Source organism: Bufo gargarizans, chromosome 9 (genome assembly GCF_014858855.1).
Source record: "Bufo gargarizans isolate SCDJY-AF-19 chromosome 9, ASM1485885v1, whole genome shotgun sequence".
Taxonomy (NCBI): domain Eukaryota; kingdom Metazoa; phylum Chordata; class Amphibia; order Anura; family Bufonidae; genus Bufo; species Bufo gargarizans.
This window is the reverse complement of record NC_058088.1, coordinates 111,856,558-111,875,839: the sequence shown is the minus strand read 5'-3', so window position 1 is coordinate 111,875,839 and position 19,282 is coordinate 111,856,558. Positions and strand designations below refer to the sequence as shown.

The 19,282-nt window shown below is 40.5% G+C and overlaps 1 protein-coding gene across 1 annotated transcript in view; it reads right to left on the bottom strand.

Annotated features, from left to right (window-relative positions):
• Positions 1–2,875: 2,875 nt before the first annotated feature.
• The window catches only part of ATP7A (ATPase copper transporting alpha), an 85,160-nt gene continuing 68,753 nt past the window's right edge, over positions 2,876–19,282 (bottom strand). The window contains exons 15-23 of the mRNA XM_044305731.1: positions 16,229–16,423; positions 15,693–15,869; positions 13,879–14,089; positions 12,466–12,615; positions 12,236–12,378; positions 9,009–9,212; positions 8,147–8,264; positions 7,256–7,358; positions 2,876–3,764 (exon numbers count right to left, since the gene is read on the bottom strand). Of these exons, the coding sequence (XP_044161666.1) occupies positions 3,482–3,764; positions 7,256–7,358; positions 8,147–8,264; positions 9,009–9,212; positions 12,236–12,378; positions 12,466–12,615; positions 13,879–14,089; positions 15,693–15,869; positions 16,229–16,423 (1,584 nt within the window). The 3' untranslated portion in view covers positions 2,876–3,481. The remainder of the gene's footprint in view (positions 3,765–7,255; positions 7,359–8,146; positions 8,265–9,008; positions 9,213–12,235; positions 12,379–12,465; positions 12,616–13,878; positions 14,090–15,692; positions 15,870–16,228; positions 16,424–19,282) is intronic.

Genomic DNA, 19,282 nt, shown 5'->3' with positions numbered 1-19,282 from the left:
TACAGTAGCCTCTCACTAAAGAAAAAAAAAAGGTATGGCCCATTCTAGTCCTGTGAAATGCATCTGTAGGAGAGCTGGATAGGACTCGTCATGTGACCCTCACAAGTATCGTGTGACCTGGCTTTCAGTTAATCGCCTAGGTATCTAACAGGTGAACAGTAAGGAGTATATTGAGGGGCAGAACATATATTTTCCAAAGGAGATGTCTAAAATGAAAGGTGGAATCTGATAAGTTGCTATGGGCAATGACCCCAATAGAGTATTACTTCCTGCAGCAGCATCTCAACATGTCTGCCAGTGTCTGTGAAGAAGCCGATCTGAGGACTTTTTTCCCTTTAACATTAAACTTTATTAACAACATTACATCACCTACAGACAGGCAGTCATTTTCTAAATGTCAGGGATTATATGGTGTGTACAGTGTCATATGAATGTTTCAGTTAAACCATGGATACATTACACAGGACTGATATATGGGCTGCACCATTCTACTGCATATAGAGGTCAACTGCCTGATTTAAGACAGGTGTGTATGAAGACTTTTAAATACATGTATATTAGAAAATTAAACAGAAGGTTCCAGCACTGTAGTATCGTTGTGTTGCTTGTTTCTTTATTTTTGGTAAAACAGATACAGCTTAGATGAAAATCCTCTCACTCCAACAGCAGTTTACGCGTTTCAAACGTCTAGTTCTTCGTCATAACTACTTAGTCAGAACTAGACGTTCAAAACGCGTAAACTGCTGTTGGAGTGGGAGGATTTTCATCTAAGCTGTATCTGTTTTACCAAAAATAAAGAAACAAGCAACACAACGATACTACAGTGCTGGAACCTTCTGTTTGTTTTGAATATGAGGTCCTGTTAATCCAAGACTAAGTCAAAGATGAGCTGGATTTGTTCTGTTTGGACATATTAGAAAATTGTATGATTTCCTATTATATAAACTGGAATACCCCTTTAGTGGTGCTTGAGGGAGGTGACCGGGTCTCTTTGAAGTATAATCTCAGGTAAAACAGTACATTAGGCTACAGGAGGATTTCCTCTGGCTCATGCACGCTGAGCTCCTTCTCTCCCCTGACATTTGCCATATGGGTAAAGTGCACAGACTTGCACACGAGATCTTCAATATCAGATATCCAACTGATATCAGTGGGTTCATCCAAAATTTTATCATGTGTATGGCTAGCTCAACTAGCAAACTTTGCATATCTTATTTTTATGAAATCCTTGAGGCTTGCCTTCCCCGCTTAGGGGGGTTGTCCAAAATTAAAAATAAAACAAAAACCTAACAGCACAAAATGTGATAAAAATACTTCTGTCTAATCACCTGCATTTCAGTCCTCCCTGCCTGTGATGACTTGTCTGTACACTCATGTGACCACTGAAGCCAATCACTCGCCTCAGCAGTATTAAAGGGGTATTCCCATCCCAATGATCACTGTTAAATCTGTTAATGGTTTAACAGTGATTATTTTTGTAAATACATTTAATTACCCAATTCCCACCCTTTTAGAGAAAATAAGTCCCCTCTTACCTGATCGTTGTCTTTGGTCTCCCCTGGTTACGGCCACCTCTCCTGTCGAATCCCGCCGGGCCGCACTTGCGCAGAAGATTGAAGATTTTCCTCCCGGCCGGGCCCCGCAATGTCCTGAACGCGCCAGCCGCCTAGCATGCGCCATGATTACTTCTTCCTTGCCAGTATAGTACAGAGCCGCGAACGTGCGCCGGCTCCGTACTATACAGGCCAGGAATAAGTCACCATAGCGCATGCGCGGCGGCGTGCGCGTTCAGGACACTGCGCGGCCCGGCCGGGAGAAGAATCCAGGAAGTGAACGTCGCGCTCAAGGAAGGCAAGTATGAAAAGGGAAGATGGGAATACCCCTTTAAATGCAAGGCCACATGGATGTATAGCATCCATGGGACTGCCAGAGCAGCAGAGCATTAATCAGTGGAATACTTTTTTTACTTTTATCATACTTACTGCTTGCTGTTAGAGTTTTGTTTTTTTATAATCCTGCAAACCCCTTTAAACAACTCCTCATGTATACCCTGACACTAAGCCTTATGATTAATTCACACGGTCAGTGTTCAGTCAGTGATTTCCATCAGTGATTGTGAGCCAAATCCAGGTGCCCTTCTAAACACAGAACAGGTGCAGATCTGTCCAACGTGCCTTTTCTCTGTGTAGCCTCCACTCCTTTAATTGGCTCACAATCACTAATGGAAATAACTGACCAAAACACTTGTGTGAATAAGGCTTTATTGTATTTCATCAAACTTCTTATATTTTTTTCCTGTGCAAGAGTAAAATAAAAATTGCATTTTAATGAGTGCAAAAAGTGAGCCACTATATAGGGCTAATGCTACACTGTGACTGGCTGTGACACAAATATCGCAGCACTGCCTGCATCACAATAGTTAAAGTGAATGACGTGACGTTATAACTCGTAAGTTGCTGTAACATGAAAATCACTAGAAATCTAAACCTGATGGATTTCTTGCAACTGTTGTGTTGCAGTGCCTTGCGACAACAACGCAACCCCATTCACTTTCATTGGCTGCAAAGTGGGCAGCGCTACACTGCGATTTTTCCCCATATGCGTATCACGGCTAAAGTCGCTGTGTAGCCCTACTTTAACATTCTGAATCATTGGGTAAAATGGTAACAACAAACTTTCAAAAAGCAACATAGACACAAGACAGCTAGAACATAACGCCACAGTTAGGAGGCTTTTTTCAGAGTGTTCCTTTAAATGAGGCATAAATAGTGGTGGGCTGCAGAGAGTACATTATTAAATGCAGCACAAATGACACATATATGGGAGCAAACAACATATTAGACTTCAGCACTTGCAATAAACTAAGCCAAAGTAATCCTTGACATGAACATTTTATTTGACCCTTTGAACATCTTTGTGGTTTGTGGGATCTGATTAGGGTCTTTTCAGAAAAAGGTTTTAGGCACGTTTTAGGGAATCTTCTGCTGTGTGTGTGGGAGTAAAAACTAACCAACAATGTCACCTCACAAAGTGCAGCAGTACAATTATATGGGGGGGGTGAGGAACATAGGGATTGTCATCTTTTCGTGGAGGAGGGCAGCTTGTGAAATAAAAAAAAGGCAAATCTCCACTTTCAAAAAGTGTCAACACTGATCGGATATATCCGGCGGTGCATATGTGTGATTTGATAACAAAAAAACCAAACTGGAATAGATATATGTCCCCATACAAACAGGAACAGGAAAAAGTGAGAGGAGTGTTCACCGACCAGTGTCCTGGTCAATTTAGGATAATGTCTGAAGACAATAAGGCACATAAGCTTACAAGTCAATGGCTTTAAGTCTTGCTGCCACAAGGCTTCACTGCATTGTACTGATATGTTAGCTACAGAAGGCTCATTGGTACGTCCACCCACACTGGCTCTTAGGTATATTTTTCCATGTATCTGTATTTAACAGATAGAATATTTGGGTGCTTCTGATCACAGGAAGGAGTCTTCTTCCCCTCTGGGATCTTCTATAAGTAGTGTATGTTTGTCAGGATCGTTCAGAGAGACGCTGTGCTGAGAATGTTTATCAGACAGAAAGTTGAGGGAGTTGAGGGAAGCTCGGCTGTAATTCACAATGCGGTCCAACATGCTGAGCTTCGGAGAACTTCTCAGGTTTTCTGAGATGCCGATGTGAACACTGATTTCTGATGGAGACTTTCGCCGCAGTTGACCTTGAGCTTTCAGTTCCAGTTCCTCACGACTTGGCTTTCTGTAACTGCACAAATAAGAATAAATGTGAATTTATTTGGGTCTATAAGTAGCACATACCATTCCCTGTGTCCTGTGACCTTGCTTACAACTAGCACTACTGCTGTACTTAAAGGGCTTCTGTCACCCCACTAAAGTGATTTTTTTTTTTGGGCTGGTGAAATTAGTTATATTGCGATATATCACAATATAATTGTGTCACTTACTTTGATCCAGCAGTTTCTTAAAAAAACGAAGTTTTATCATAAGTAAATTCAGTCTCTAACAGCAAGTAGGGCGGCTACTTGCTGCTAGCTGCTGCAGAAATCCGCCCCCTCGTCGTGTTGATTGACAGGGCCAGCCGGGATCTCCTCCTCCGGCCAGCCCTGTCGGCATTTCAAAAATCGCGCGCCTCTGTGGATTCGGCGCAGGCGCTCTGAGATGAGGAGGCTCGTCTCCTCAGCACTCCCTCAGTGCGCCTGCGCCGATGACGTCTTCTATTTCGGTGATGTCATCGGCGCAGGCGCACTGAGGGAGTTCTGAGGAGACGAGCCTCCTCATCTCAGAGCGCCTGCGCCGAATCAACAGAGGCGCGCGATTTTTGAAATGCCGACAGGGCTGGCTGGAGGAGGAGATCCCGGCTGGCCCTGTCAATCAACACGACGAGAGGGCGGATTTCTGCAGCAGCTAGCAGCAAGTAGCCGCCCTACTTGCTGTTAGAGACTGAATTTACATATGATAAAACTTCGTTTTTTGAAGAAACTGCTGGATCAAAGTAAGTGACACAATTATATTGTCATATATCGCAATATAACTAATTTCACCAGCCCAAAAAAAAAAATCACTTTAGTGGGGTGACAGAAGCCCTTTAAGAATAAAGGATCGTCACAGCTAGAGAAGAGAATTTCAGGTTATGAAATTAGTTCACGCTTCGTTTGGTGGTAAAAGCAGAACTGCGTTATGGATTCCATTACCACAGACCATAACACAATTCTATGATGGAATGCATAACGGAATGCCTTTAGAGGCATTCCGTATTAATAGAAGTCTATGGCCTGCATAACTGATCCGTCCCGTTTCTGTTATGCAGGAGAGGATTCAGTCATAGAATTGCGTTATGGTCTGTGGTAACGGAATCCATAACGCAATTCTGCTTTTACTACCAAAGTGTGAACGAATTTCAAAATATGAAATTCGCTCATCTCTAGTCACAGCTTTTAACCACTTCCCATCTGGGCCATTTGCCCCCTTCCTGACCAGGCCTAATTTTGCAAAACTGACATATCTCACTTCATGTGGTAATAACTTTGGAACGCCTTTATTTATCCAAGTCATTCAGAGATTGTTTTCTCGTGACACATTGTACTTCATGATAGTCATAAATTTGAGTCAAAATATTTCACCTTTATTTATGAAAACATCCCAAATTTACCCAAAAATTTGAAAAATTCGCAATTTTCTAAATTTCAATTTCTCTGCTTTTAAAACAGAAAGTGATACCTCATAAAATATTTATTATTTAACCTTCCCCATATGTCTACTTTATGTTGGCATCATTTTGGAAATGTCATTTTATTTTTTTAGGACGTTAGAAGGCTTAGAAGTTTAGAAGAAATTCTTCAAATTTTTAAGAAAATTGCCAAAACCCACTTTATAAGGACCAGTTCAGGTCTGAAGTCACTTTGTGGGGCCTACATAGTGGATACCCCCATAAATGACCCCATTGTAGAAACTACATCCCTCGAGTTACTCAAAACTGATTTTACTAACTTTGTTAACCCTTTATGCGTTCCACAAGAATTAAAGGAAAATTTCACTTTTTGGGCAGATTTTCCATTTTAATCCAATTTTTTCTTTAACACATCGATGGTTAACAGCCAAACAAAACTCAATATTTATTACCCAGATTCTGCGGTTTACAGAAACACCCCACATGTGGTCATAAACTGCTGTATGGGCACACGGCAGGGCGCAGAAGAAAAGGAACTCCACATGGTTTTTAGATGCCATGTCCCATTTGAAGCCCCCTGATGCACCCTTACAGTAGAAACTCCCAAGAAGTGACCCCATTTTGGAAATTAGGGGATAAGGTGCTAGTTTTATTAGTACTATTTTTGGGTACATATGATTTTTTGATCATTCATTATAACACTTTATGGGGCAAGGTGACCAAAAAATTGGTTGTTTTAGCACAGTTTCTATTTATTTATTTTTACAGCGTTCACCTGAGGGGTTCAGTCAAGTGACATTTTTATAGAGCAGATTGTTACGGACGTGGCGATACCTAATATATATACTTTTTCTCATTTATTAAAGTTTTACACAATAATAGCATTTTTGAAACAAAAAAATTATGTTTTAATGTGTCCATGTTCTGATAGCTATAGTTTTTTTTATTTTTTGAGAGATTTTCTTATGTAGGGGCTCATTTTTTGCGGGATGAGGTGACTGTTTTATTGGTACCATTTTGTGGGACATACGCGTTTTTGATCACTTGGTGTTGCACCTTTTGTGATGCAAGGTGACAAAAATTGCTTGTTTTGACACAGTTTTTTTGTTTGTTTTTTTTTACGGTGTTCATCTGAGGGGTTAGCTCATGTGATATTTTTATAGAGCTGGTTTTTACGGACGTGGCAATACCAAATATGTCTATTTTATTTTATTTTTTCTATTTTTAATTTTTTTTTTTTTATTCCTTACTTGGGGACCTTTTTTTTTTTACATGTGAAACTTTTTTTTATTTTAATTTTTTTCAACCCTTTATTTTTTATTTTTTTATTTTACACTTTTCGTCCCCCATAAGGTCATACAAGACCTCTGGGGGACATTTGCTTCACTTTTTCTTTTTTTTTTCACTGTTGATTTCAGTTACAGAAGAAATGCACCCCCCAGAGAGGCTGTACAGCATGATTCTGCGCTGTACAGCCTCAATGCAGGGCTGATCGAGGTCTCTGTAAGACCTCACACAGCTCCTGCACGCTCCGGTCCCGGCGGTCACATGACCGCCAGGCCGGAACAGGAAGCGCTCAGCGCTTCCTGCTCTGCAGACACAGCAGCGATCCGGAAGGCAGGGAAACCTGGGCACCGTCCCTGCCTTCTCTCTGGGTTGCCCTGCTGTCACTGACAGCGGGCAACTCGATCAGCAGCTGCACGATTAGCGCGCAGCTGCTATTTCTGAAAGGACGTTTTAAAACGTGCTTTCAGAAATAGAGGTCCACCCATAGGACGTTTATATCCTATGGGCGGACTTAAAGCGGTTAAGAACGGTGCTGGTTTTTACTTTATGGATTACTAAAGGTGAGGAATCAGACTATAACCGTGCATGTCTGGTACAAAAAAGGTACGGGCGAGCTGGAGGTTACTTTTTCATAGTAATCTAATGTGTATAGGGGCATTGACTTGTGTCAGGTTTAGTAACTTCTTATTGATGAGGCAGAACATGAAGAAAATAAAACCATGTCAACTGAAATGTTCAGTTTCAGAATCACGAGTAGCAATAAGGAATGAAACAACACGTACAGTTTAAGCAGCAGAGAGGAGAAAACAACGGAAACTGAGGAGGCGGCCATAGCTGCGGATCCCATCCAGGGCTGTAAAATCAATCCCACTGGCATGAACACACCTGAAACAGTGGACATATTTAGACATAGATAAATTAAATGACTGCTCAATGTTATAATTCTAACACCTACAACACTATTCGATAATAAAAATTATTAAATTTTCTATAAAAAAATAAAAATAACAGAAAAGTTATTTTACCACAAAAGGGGCCATAGCCTTTAAAAGGATTTCCGAGATAACTTAAAGTTATGCTGTAAAATAAAAAATGACTGTAAACTAGCCAGCTCTCTGGGCTGCTGGTCCCCGTCACTGCTTGTTTACAAACTGCAGTGGTGACAAGCAGGGCTACAGCACATGACCACTGTAGAAGGCCGAGGACAGTGACTAGCATCAGCAATGATATGCCACATACCGTCAGTGTCAGGAGGACCAAACTAGTGGTGCAGAGAACAGTGCCAGAGAAAGAGGTAAGTAGTTGACGAGATTTTTAATTCTCTCTGACAACCCCTTTAACACTGATGGCCTATCCTTAGGATAGGCTGTCAATATTTGTATGGCCGGTCTGTGCCTGGTATTCCGGCTCATTCCGTTCATGTGTGGGAGAAGTTTCAGTCCCAGGCTCAGTCCCAACGGTTTCTGTGCGGCCGGATTTTCGCCGGATTCCATTATAGGCAATGGGGCTGGTGGGCACTACAGTAACATCCAGCCATGCCGGATGCAGAGAGGTCTCTACCAGAACAGCCTGCCAGAGACTGGTAACAGTCTGCCAGAGAGCTGAAAGAAGCCTAATCCACCTATTCCTAAATAATGAAATCTCTGGAGTATCTCCAGATTTGCATTACATACCTGCAGCTATAGGTATACCAATGAGATTGTAAATCAGGGCAAAAACAAAATTTATTCTTATTCTTTTCACAGTCTTGCGCGATAAGTCAATGCTGGCGACAACATCCAGGAGATCATTCTGCATCATAAAGACATAACCAGATTTAGTCAGCTCTCATTGTAAGGTATGTATCTTCTATGGCACATTCACATCTATCAGCATGCAATAGGAGCATGATGAGAACACTCTATGTCAATCAATACACACTTTGCACATCTGGTATATAGGCCAGACACACATGAAAGTTGAAAGTGATAAACTCTGTGTGTGTCAATGAGAGGTCCTGTTCTGGCGTCTGCTCCCCAGGCAGGATTGCATAGCATTATACTGATTTATAATGCTGTGTAAGCCTTAGAGTCCTGGAATCCATTGTATTTCACTGACAGCATTATGCACATGCTGCGAGTTCCTCGCATTCAACTCACTTGTGTGTGGCTTTAGGCAGAGAAACTTAATTCAATGAAAGCAAGAAATCCTGTGACTAAAATTTAATGTTGGTCTTTTCTGTGTTTAAGGAGCAGTGAAAGGGTTAATAAACATCAGCTAGATAAAAAGCTCAACATTAAAGTGGTATTTTGCAGGAGAAAGCAGTTACAGCTTCTGCTCCCACCTGGGGGGTCCAGTTTAGCACAAACTAGAAAGAACATAACACTATGAGCAGTGATGAGGGTCCTGCCAGAGCAATATACGAAGAAAAATCTCTTGAAAACATCAGAAAGTCTGCCAGTCCTGCTGACAAATACCCCTATATACTTTATATGTCTGGCCCTGCTGTGCATGTTTAGCAGGTTAAAAGTGAATATGTAAAGCTCTAAGACTTACCCGTATAAGCACCACGTCTGCAGCTTCAATGGCTACATCTGTGCCGGTCCCTATGGCAATCCCCACATTGGCCATGGCCAGAGCAGGAGAGTCATTTATTCCATCGCCCACCATTGCCACTCGTGTACCTTGGTCCTGCAGCTGCTTTACCTTCGCTACTTTATGGGATGGGAGAACCTCAGCAAACACTTTGGTTATACCGACCTTGGGGAGGAAAAAATAAATTAAGTAAACTATATAAATAATATGAGTTTATTTTAATAAATCTTAAAAGACTTTAATGGTAGACCGCAAAAAAAACATTACTTTTCAACTACTCCAAAGGATAAATTAAATCATTAATTTATTACACAGACTGGGAAAGACACGCAGTACATCAGTTTAATGTGTCACTTTATGTGGTAATAACTTTGGAACCATTTTACTTATCCAAGCCATTCTGAGATAGTTTTCTCCTGACACATTGTACTTCATGTTAATGGTAAATTTGAGTCAATATGTTTTACCTTTATTTATTAAAAAAAAAAAAAAAAGTTAACAACAATTTGAAAAAATTCAGTTTTTTAAATTTGAATCTCTCTGCTTTAAAGACAGAAAGTGATACCTCATAAAATATTCATTAATTAACATTCCCCATATGTCTACTTTATGTTGGCATCATTTTGGTAATGTAATTATTTTTGGACATTAGAAGGTTTTGAATTTTAGAAGCAATTTTTTTAATTTTCAGGAAAATTTCCAAAGCAAACTTTTTTAAGGACTAGTTCAGTTCTGAAGTAACTTTGTGGGCTTACATGATAGAACCAACCCATAAATAACCCCATTTTAGAAACTACACCCCTCAAGCTATTCTAAACTGGTTTTAGAAATGTTGTTAACCCTTTAGGTATTCAAAGGAATTAAAGCAAAATAGAGGTGAAACTTCAAAATTTCACTTTTTTTGCAGATTTTCCATTTTATTTTATTTTTTCCTGGAACACATCAAGGGTTAACAACAAAACAAACCTCAATATTTATTACCCCGATTCTGCAATTTGCAGAAACACCCCATAAGTGGTCGTACACCACTGTTTGGGCACACGACAGGGCACAGAAGGCAAGTGGCGCCATATGGTTATTGCAGATTTTGCATCATTTGAAGAGACCCTGAGGTAACCCACAGTGAACCCCCCCCCCCCAAAAAAAATATATATATTATATATACACACACACACACCACTTTTCAGGGGTATATAAAGCACTTCACTCAGGTGTTTCATAGAATTTTTAATACTTGGGTGTGAAAATAAAAAATGTATTATTTTTTATTTTACAAGAAATGGTGCTTTAGGCCAAAACTTTATTTTTCACAAACGATAACAGGATAATAACCCCCCACAATTTGCTACCCACTTTCTCCTGAATACAGTAAGACCCCAACTGTTGGGAATGAGCTGCGTGAGGGCTTATTTTTTACGGGACAAGCTGTAGTTTTTATTGGGACCATTTTGGGGTACATTTGGTTTTCTGGTTGCCTTTTATCTAATTTTTTGGGAGGTGAAGTCACAAAAAAAGCTGTTTGGTGTCATTTTTCTATTTATTTTTTTATACCGTTTACTTGATGGGATAGATAAGGTAATACTTTATAGATCGGGTCATTACGGACGTAATGATACCAAATATGTTTTTTTTTTGTTTTTATTTTACACAATAAAAACATTTTTAGAAAAAAAAATCATGTTTTTGTGTTGGCATTTTCTTAGAGCCATATTTTTTTCATTGTTTTATGCGGGACGAGGTGACATTATTGCTACCAATTTGAGGTACATACGACTTTTTTGATTAATTGATATTATGTTTTTTGTGAGATGAGGTCACTAAAAAAAAGCAGTTTTGGCATAATTTTTATTATTATTTTTTTTTTACACCAGATTGTGTAATATTTTTGTAGTGCCAATTGTTATGGACGCGGCGATACCAAATATGTCTATCATTTATTTATTTTTTTACGTTTTACACAATAAGAGCATTTTTAGAAAAAAATCATGTTTTTGTGCGGCAATTTTCCTAGAGTCATATTTTTTTTAATTTTTCTGGCTATGGTTTTGAGTGGGGGGATCATTTTTTATGGGATGAGGTGATGTTTTTATTGCTACCATTTTGGTGTACGCACGACTTTTTGATTGATTGACATTCTGTTTTTTGGGAGATGAGCTAACTAAAAAATCTCTTTTGCGCAATGTTTATTTTATTGTTTTACAGCGTTCACCTGATTGGATAGATCATATGATATAATTATAGAGCCAGTCGTTGTGGACGCGGTGATACCAAATATGTCTATTTATTTATTTTTTTCTTCTATTTTTAACATTTTGTAATTTGGGGGGGGGGGGGGAATCTTTTTTTTTTTTTCTCTTCAAAACACTTTTTTTTTTTTTTACACTTTGTGTCCCCCATAAAGGTCATACAAGACCTCTGGGGGATATTTAACTTCATTAATATTTTATTTTATTTTTTTACTTTTGATTTCTACTGTAACTGGGGCTGACATAGTAGCCGGGACAGGAAGCAGCATAGTGCTTCCTGATCTGTATACACAGCGCTCGTTGATACATGGCCGACACTATGATAGAAATGACTATTCCTGCGATTGCGGACATGAACAGGACTTGCTCTAGCTTTCTTGCGGGGCCGCGGAATGGAACTACGAATGCGGACAGCACAAGGTGTGGTCCACATCTTTTGTGGCCCCATTGAAATGAATAGGTTCGCACCCGTTCTGCTAAATTGCACAACGGATGCGGACCGATTCATACGGTTATCTGACTGAGTCCTAAGAAAAAAGAATGCTGACTTGAATTGTGCTAAATTTACTAAAAGGTGCATGCGGCCAGCGATTTAAAGAAATGACTGCACCAAGAAAGGTCCTATCTTTTCTTAGTCTGGACGGTGCTGGAAGCTGTGACTGGTGGTAACGTGTGGTTTAGATAAATTCAATGGGTCTAATCCGCGAATGAGTCTGCGGCATTCAAATTGTAATATGTAAAGGCGGCACATACAGTATTTTCCCCTCAGCAAGTGAGGAAACAACTGGAATGATTATGTATTTTGTCTTATTGCCACAAATGTACATTACTTTGCTCCCAATTATTAACATGCAGAACATACTTCAACCAGATACAATAAAAATAATGCTAAATGGACAGGTGGACCTTTATCCCTGGAGGCATGTAGGTTATTTAAAGTACCTGGGATGCAATGGTTTTCGCAGTCTTGCTGTTGTCTCCAGTCATTAGCACTACATCCAGCCCCATAGAACGCAACGTATAAACTGCTAATGCTGCTTCTGGCTTCACAGTGTCAGCTATAGCTATTAATCCACAGACCACACCTAAAAAAAAGCACAATGCGTATGAACATCTGGCACTGTAATGCGCGTAAACATATATATTCATTCCTTACAAATTATACTGCCTACCGTCAACTGCTACCAGGACCGCTGTACGACCTTTATTCTCATGTTTAGTCATAAGAGCATCAGTCTCGTCCTCCATACTAAGGAAATTTCGATTCATCCACTCCCGGTTCCCAATAAGCACAGAATATGTCTGCTTTGATGTAGAAGAAGCTGTAGGATGTATAACAAATGAAATTAATTTCTTCATTACTTGAAAAAACGACCAGGTCGAGCTCAGCGTTTATGGGGGTTTTGTTAAAGCGAGCTGTCTTCTAACAGAGCCATCACACTATGAATTTGGGCTTGTGACGGCAGAAGTTTTTCTGTTGCATGATAGGGGCAGAAAATAATTCAAGCTTTGATTGATCTGTTATTATCTATAGGTAGTGCATGCTTACCAACATCTGAAAAACTGGGACATTTAAAACCCAACCCCACAAACATCCCCAAAAGTGGTTGGTTAAGAATGCCCCCAGGGTTTGCATAAGGCTTTCTCCTTTGCAACCCGGTTCTCAGGGTTGTCCTGGCAAAATTAGGACTGTCAGCAGTATAGTAATGCTTATAAACTAAACGTTCATAAAATGCAGCGTAGTCTGCCAGCAGCAGGTTATAGAGCAGGAAGAGCTGATCAGATTGATATAAAGTTTTGTAGCTTGCATTTTATTCATTTAAATTCCTGTATATTCCAGGCTTTGAAGTGAAGGAGGCGGTCCTATCAGTGACTGACAGCTGTGTATACACAGGCATGTAGGGAAGGCTGTCAATCACTGATAGGACCGCCTCCTTGACTTCAAAGCTCAGAATGAGCAGGAATTTAAATGAAGAAAATATAAGTTATACTGGAGCTTTTCCTACAAAACTTTATATCAATCTGCTCAGCTCCTCCTGCTCTATAACTTGCTTCCTTCAGCTGAGACACCATGTTCAACAAGTCAGGTTCCCATTAAGTGTTAGTTGCACTGTTTATTGGTAGTCTAATGTAATGCAAAATCCACCTTTCGTCCCTACAGCAAGGACAGAATGAAGCACTACCACAATTCAGAAAGGAAAGACTGTCAGGTACAGTAAAAAGGCACCAAAGACAAACTATTGGTGGTTTAAAGGTCTTTTCCTGAGGGTTGGATAAGGAGTACGGAGTGCTGTCTGCGTTCTGTAAATTTGTCTGAGTGGCATTAGATTTTACTGATCCTGCCGTAGATAACAAAGCTCAAGATACAAAATAAGTGACAATTTTATCTTTAATATTTTCTTCATTTGGACAGGTCAACTAACATTATGATCACTCGCAAATGAGTGAATGGTAAAAATATTTGGCCAGTGGTCATTCCTGCCACATATTATACTCTAGACCTTCATTACGAAGGGGCCAGGAAATTATTTTTGAAGTCTTCGGTTACATGGTCAACTGCTGACAAGAATAAAATGTGTGCTTACTTGCTTTCTGGGAATCAGCGATAGATTGAATATCAGGGTCCTCGTGTCTTTCATCGATGTGTACAAGCAGAGCATTTTTGCTGTTGTTCGTGCTTGTTGTCTGGTTGGTGCTGCTCAAAAGGTGTTCGATATTACTGACTCTGCAGCTGATCCCACATCCAGGAACTGCTTGAAAATCGGAGCAAGTTCCCAGGATCTCTGTTTTAAGGACCTGTTAAAAGGAACAGAAAGAAAAGATCAATCACCCCTTGTGGTCATAAAACTAAAGCCATGCACATGATATAAAAGTTACCAAGACATAATACGGTTCAGATGTCTGCCACTGACTTTCATTGTTAAAATAATGTATACTTTGAGGCATTCTTCAGACTCAGCCCAAAAGACTGGTGTAAATAAGGCCCAAGGGACCTTTTAGTAGGGTCGATGATGGGCAAACGAATGTTTCACTTCTGCAACCCACTGATGAACTGACAAACGAAGCTCGTCTGTCGGCTGACCACATCTTTTATGCTGCACATCTACCTGCATAAAGCTGGTGTCACAATGTGCTTTTTTTCTAGCCTTTTTTGTGTTTTTTTTACTGCCATTTTAGGCAAAAAAACACCAGCTTCAGAAGCCATTTTTGTAGTGGCTTTTTTTTTGGAGGCTTTTAAAATCACAGCATGCCCTGGGTGTGAGAGTTTTTTACTCAAAGATCCACAGTTTTCGTTTCAGGCAAAGCAAAAACAACAAACAAACGAATGCAAGTCTCAATGTGTGTTACACTATTTTCACACTTGCGGCAGTAGGGTCCGGCATGCTGTTCCATGATCCGTGCCAATGCTAGCCAAAAGGACCCTTAAGCTACATTCACACAACTTTTTTTTTTTTTAAGTCGTCACATGTCCATTTTGAAAACAATAGTAGTCTATAGGGTTATTCAAACCACAGGTTTTTTTGACAGCCAGTGAATAACGGACATAAAAAAAATAGAACATTTTCTATCTTGTTCATTTTCACTGACTGGCAGCCCAAATACAATTGAAGTGGACCATTTTTTACACAATGTACTAACACCAGTTCAATACGAATGGGACTAGGCAGGCCCTGGGCCTATTCCACCAATTTACCAACAAGTAAAATAAAACTTAATTCTCTTAAGGATGATTTAACTCCAAATCCCGTTCAATCAAATTACCACGCAATGCAAAATGAAAGAACTTTAACATAAAATATGTACTAAAACTGTGATTTGGTCCATATATTCTCCTCTGTCCATTATTCTGATTACAATAGTGTGAGATGTTACATTACAAGACAGCTGGTTGTGGGTCCATTACAACTACCTAACGGATTATGCTTCTGACCTGCTTACCATTCCTGACATGTGAGTCTTAGTAACTACTTGCCGTCCCATAGAATACCAATTCTGGAGCATCTATTCTTACGACTCTATGTTGTGCCATTCCTGTATTATTCATGCTAGAAGTTTACAAATAAATTGCCAGCAGTCTGCCGTAAAGGTACTGCTGGGTGTTACCAGTAGTGGGTGTGTCTGACTGTTCAATCATTACTGCTAGTGTCAGGGACACCCCCTCCCAAATGGTGACACCTATCTGTACCTTTGCTTCAAGCTGCTGGCAATTCATTTATAACTTCTAGCAGAAACAATACAGAAATGACACATCATAAAGCCATGAGAATAGATACCTCAGAATTGCTATTACATAGGGAATGCACATAGTTACTAAAACAGACATGTCTGGCGAAGTGACAGGTCCGCTTTAACTTTGCCGCAGCCTGTAACAGAAGGGTTATTAATGCGCGTTTCTCACCTCTTTACAATGCTTTGTAACTGCTGCTCCAAGGGGGTGTTCGCTGTTGCTCTCTGCAGACCCCGCAATTGCCAGCAGCTTGTTTGAAGATATATTTTCAGCCAAAAGCTTCACTTGCATAACCACAGGACAACCATGTGTGATTGTTCCGGTCTTATCAAACACAACAGTTCTTATCTGAGGACACAGGAATTTTTATTTGTAACTGTCAAGCATCAGCAATAAAATTACAAAAAGAGATCGAAGACAATATTTCATGCACACGAGTATAGCATGTGTATCCACCAGAAATGAACAGATCCAGCTCCAGTGAATATCGGGAAAGACAATTCTGAAACACAAAGGAGTGACGGATACAGTGCACCCCATTTCATTCATACTGCTGCAACTTCACGATATAGAACAGGGTACGACTATTCGCAGCTCAACCGAGTTACCTACTAGGAGCAGGTGCATATCATTATAAAGTACAGTAAGCAATACACTTGCACAATTTATTTTTCCATAGGGCAAGATGCTAAAGTCAAGTAGCTTACCTTGTGTGCCATTTCCAGGGGTTCTCCTCCTTTAATCAGTATGCCATTCTGAGCGCCAACTCCTGTACCAACCATAACTGCAGTTGGCGTTGCCAAACCGAGTGAACAAGGGCAAGCGATACACAACACTGTGATGGCAGCTTGAAAAGCAAACCTAATAATTACTTCTCCTTTAGAAATACTCTTGTTGTAACCCTGTGAAAAGAAGTTACAGCTTTATAACGTGACTGAAAGTGGCCTAGACACTAAAAATGTAATGTTGTAATAAAACTCTGTATGCAAAGGGGTATCTCCCAAGGAAGAGATATATATATAGCCAAGCCAAATATCCATCTGTAGACAGCCGTTTCAGGGTGCTTGCACTTGAGTAGAATTCTGGCAGGCTTGGTCGGATGCCTTAAAGGAGTTGTGCAGTGATTTATACCGATGACCTACCCTTACCATCAATATCTGATCGGAAGGGGTCCGACACCCGGCATCCTCGACGATCAGCTGCTTGATGAGATGGCGGTGCTCTATTTCCATATTCCTATTTCCTGGTATTTACACTGTGTTGTCTCCTGTTGAGCGGAGGCATAGTGTAATTACAAGCATTCGGTCTATTCAAGTGAATGGAGCGAGTACTCATCATTACACTGCACTTTGAAGATGACTGGCAGTGTAATGAACAGGAAACAAAGCTGGCATGGAGCACCGCCTCCTCTTCAAACAGCATGTCAGGGGGGGTGCCCTGCCAAACAGATATTGATGACTAGAGATGAGTGAATCGACTTCGAATGAACTTTTATGCAAATCGCATCCGATGAAGCATCCGAAGTTGATTCGCTAATCCCTATTGATAATGCACAACCACTTAAATGCAGCTCAAAGCGTAACGGCCATTTCATTATTATTATTTTTATTTTTTTAGCTAATGTGTAGGGACAGTGACAGGGAACATTTTTGCAATATATTTTATTTAGGGAAAACGTTTATTTTTACTAGAACTGTGGTTGAAATGTCTCTTAGCAGCGCTCTCTCGATGTCTGTGTGAGCGGTAAGTGCTCGCTACAGGCAGTGCAGGGTGAAGCTGGACAGTTATGTTCTTATATACTGTATAAGAGCTTCCCCTTGCCTCCTTGCACTGCCTGTAGTGAGCGATTACCGCAGAGGGAAAGCTCACTGACAGCGCTGGCTACACTGGTCAGTGAGCATAACTATACTGTAGAAGATTATATTTAATACAAGGGGAAATGTATATATAACACTATGTATATGTAACACATAAGGCGCCCGCAGCTCCCGCACAGCCCGTGCTCTCTCCTATGCTAATAGAAGACGGATGGCCCTTAGCAACACTCATTTGAGAGAGCGCTGCTAAGGGACATTTCCAGACCCAGTTTTCTACTAAAGATAAACGGTTTCCCTGAATAAAGTAAAGTATATTACAAAAATGTTCCCTGTCACTGTCCGTACACATTAGCAAAAAAATTAATATAATGAAAATGTCAGTTACGCTTTAAGAAGGGTGCCCTTATACCCTAAAATGTATTTTTCCCCAGTGGATTATATAAAAGATCCCACTCTGAAGTAATAAAAAAATGTTCAAGAAAATCAAGTGCAAATGGACACCAGAGGGCTCCAAAAGCCTTAAAAATGCAGTAGAGGAGCAGAATATTTTGGAATAGCATTGTCCCACTACAGCTAAAATGGAGAGAGATTCAGCAGATCCAGGATATGACAAATAATGGTAGCTTAACAACCAATAGAATGCAGAACTTACACTGTCCATATACCTGGTGTATATAAGCAAAAACAATGTTGTCTGTGTCTCAATGTCCTATTTTGTACCCCTGCTTGGCTAAAATCACTCTTCAGAAAAGTATTTTTACTCTTCCCCCAAAAAATGTAGTGTGACCTCTGCAATCAGTGACATGTGACTAAAGCCTAAGTGTGAGCATACTAAGGGTACTTTCACACTAGCGTTATTCTTTTCCGGCACTGAGTTCCGTCCTAGGGGCTCAAAACCGGAACAGAACTGATCAGTTTTATCCGAATGCATTCTGAATGGAGAGCAATCCGTTCAGGATGCATCAGGATGTCTTCAGTCTTTTAGACTTTTTGGACTTTTCAGGACGGAGACAATACCGCAGCATGCTGCGGTTTTATCTCCGTCCAAAATTCCAGAACACTTGCTGGAATGCCGGCATTTTTTCCCGTTGACATGCATTAATGCCCGAGTGTTCCGGCAAAACACATCCGGCATGCTCAGACAAATTTGAAAAAAATAAATGTCGGATCAGTTTTTCCGATGACACCGGAGAGACGGATGCAGCATTTCAATGTATTTGCCATACGGCTGAGGGTCCTGATCAGTCTGACAAATGCCATCAGTTTACATGCGTTTTGACAGATCCGGCAGGCAGTTCCGGCAACGGAACTGCCTGCCGGAAACCTCTGCCGCAAGTGTGAAAGTACCCATAAAGGGGTTGTGTCATCTTAGACAATGGAGGCATATCGCTAGGATATGCCCCCATTGTCTGATAGGTGCGGGTCCCACCTCTAGGACCCACACCTATCTCGTAAACGTTGGTGGCAAAGTCCCGGAGGGCACACCGCGCATGTGCAGCTGCCCTCCATTCATTTCTATAGGGCCACCACATAGAAATGAATAGGAGCAGTGTGAATTGTTCCAATACACACAAAGGAAATAAACATGTGTATAACAAAACCCGTGTAACTGCAATAATTTTTAGCCCGGACGTGAGAACTGAAGTGCAACACCGGATCTGTCAGATATGTAACATAGTTCTTTTTTGCAGAAGGATACCCCACTTGTTGTCTGGTTTGTTCCTAAAACCAAACAACCCCCTTAACAGTTAAAAAAGTTTTTTTATTTTTTTACATTTTTTTATTATTCAAGTCCTTGCAGTGTATTATGCCTGCCATCCCTGGTAGGGACTAATAGGTGTATTAATATGGCAAACCTGGGAGCAATTGTTAGGCCCTCAACTTCCATAAAAACCAAATCAGCACTTGCGATCATTCAGTGCATGGTGGAGGGAGGGTGAAGAA